We start from the raw sequence: 2372 nt of genomic DNA, 5'->3' as shown, positions 1-2372 counted from the left end.
TTTAAAGAATGGGGAGAAGATTATTGTGGGAATTACAAGAAAGAGCTGAATATATTAAAAAACGCTTGTAGTACAGTCGATTGTAGCAAAAAAGAAAAGGCTAAAAAAATGGAATGTAAAAAAGCTTGTGATAATTTTAAAAAATTTGTAAATGAATGGAAAGATCAATATAAGAAACAAAAAAATGAATTTGATACTGACAAAAAGGAAAAAGAAAATGAAGTTGTGTATAAAGATTTTCTAAACAAAGAAGCTTATGAATATTTAAGCCATAATTGTGTAGGTGAAAAATGTGATTGTATAGGAAATGAATCAAAGGAACCTATGAATAATAGTGAAAAAATACCTTCAGGATTTGATACACCACCAAATGTTTATATAGGAAAATGTTCTTGTTCTCCTAATGAATCTGCTTGTGATAATGATGAACTTCCTAAATATCGTTCAGAACATCAGCTGGAGTGCCAAGAACTAAAGGAAAAAGGTAATAATAAATGTGAGCAAAAAAAAGATCTAATTGGAGAAAATCCTAATTTAAAAAATGTTAAATATGGTTGGAAATACATTCCTCCAAGAACGAAGCAGCTATGCTTGAACCATTTAACAGAATTAATAAGTAATAATAGTAATATTCCTTCTATAAATATATCGGAGGAAATGTTCTCTAAGGCATTACAAAAAGATGCATATAATGAAGCAAAACTTTTGCATGAATACTACAATAAAAATAAAGAAATATTAGTAAACGGTGGTACTAAGGTATCCGAAGGAAAAATAAATGAATATACGCTGGAAGCTATGAAAAGGTCATATGCTGATTATTCTGATTTAATCAAAGGAATAACTCAATACGATTATAATGGAAGAAAAACAAAAATTGACGAGATAATAAAGAACAAATTAAATTATGATAATACTAATGGTAAAAAACAAGAAGACTTATGGAATAAATATAAAGCGGATTTTTGGAATGCTATGCTATGTGGATATAAAGAATCCACAAATATAAATACTTCCCTTCTTGAAAAAGATAACATATGTACGGTACCTAATATGGACAAGAAAGATGAATTTATGAGATGGTTTACTGAGTGGGGAGAAAATTTTTGTTTTCATAAATATAGAGAGTTGGAAAAAATGAAGGAATCATGTAAATTTACTGATTGTAATATAGCATCTGATGATGATAAAATAAATTGTCATAAATTATGTGCAAAATATAAGAAATGGATTCGAGAAAAAAAGGTTGAATATAGATTTCAAAGTCAAAAATATGATATGGATCATAAATCAAATAATACAGGAAAAGAGGTTTATGAGTTTTTAAAAGACCAATGCAATGGGAAATGCGATTGTATATCTGAAAATATATCCGGAGATAATAATGATAAAGTGTTTGAGGAATATTCTGAGGAAGCTAAAATAGCGTGTCAATGTCCCCCTGTGCCAGGTACATCAATTGACGGATCACCATTGGGGCACATATTAAATATTAAAAATGTTACTAAAGAAAGACCTGTGGAGGCTGATCGTAATGGTAATCGAAAAGGAAATTTTTCACCAAATGAATTATATAATCCTTCATATCCAATGAATTGTGCAGAAAAGGCAGCAAATGAATTACTAGGAAAGGCAAAAAAGGATATAAAAGTTGATAAAAATAAATTAAAGGGAACCCAGGACCTAAATATATATACTACGTTTCGTAATAATGGGTTTGGTGAAAAGTTAAGTTGTCAAATTCATGATATTTCCATAAATCCATTTGAAAAACTTCCTTGTCATGGTAAGGAAAATCCTTTTGATAATAAAGAAAAATGGGAATGTAATTCAAACCTAACAAAGGAAAATAATCTATGTATACCTCCTAGAAGAAAACATATGTGTACGAGATATTTGGAAACATTCTTTTATAGAAGACTTAATAGTATCGATGATTTATTGAAGATAGTATTACCTACAGCAACACAAGAGGGGAAACATATAAAGGATAAATGGTTGACGATAGATCATAATAATAACCGAACGAGCAAAATATGTGATAACATGAAATACAGTTTTGCTGATATTGGTGATATTATAAGAGGAACAGATTTGCTTATAAAAAATAAAATAACTGATAGAATGCAGATTAGAATACGATCACTTTTCAAAAAAATATATGATAAATTAGAAAAAGATGATAAAGAAAAGTATGGAAATGATAAACCATATTATTATAAATTAAGAGAAAAATGGTGGTTAGAAAACAGAAAAACCGTATGGCAAGCCATAACATGCGCAGCGTCTCATGAAAATAGTCTTTTTAAAAGAGGAGATGCAGATAATTCAAATAATACAATATATATTCAGAATAATTGTGGTCATGATGA

General features: G+C 28.7%; 1 protein-coding gene across 1 annotated transcript; it reads left to right on the top strand.

The window, feature by feature from the left end:
* On the top strand, positions 1-2372 carry PGSY75_0043100 (putative EMP1-like protein; the record flags this gene model as incomplete). Its single annotated transcript, XM_018783547.1, has 1 exon — positions 1-2372. A coding segment is annotated over one exon (2372 nt), but the record flags the coding sequence as incomplete, so codon positions are not given.

Source organism: Plasmodium gaboni (genome assembly GCF_001602025.1).
Source record: "Plasmodium gaboni strain SY75 chromosome Unknown, whole genome shotgun sequence".
Taxonomy (NCBI): domain Eukaryota; phylum Apicomplexa; class Aconoidasida; order Haemosporida; family Plasmodiidae; genus Plasmodium; species Plasmodium gaboni.
This window is presented reverse-complemented; position numbering and strand designations above follow the sequence as displayed.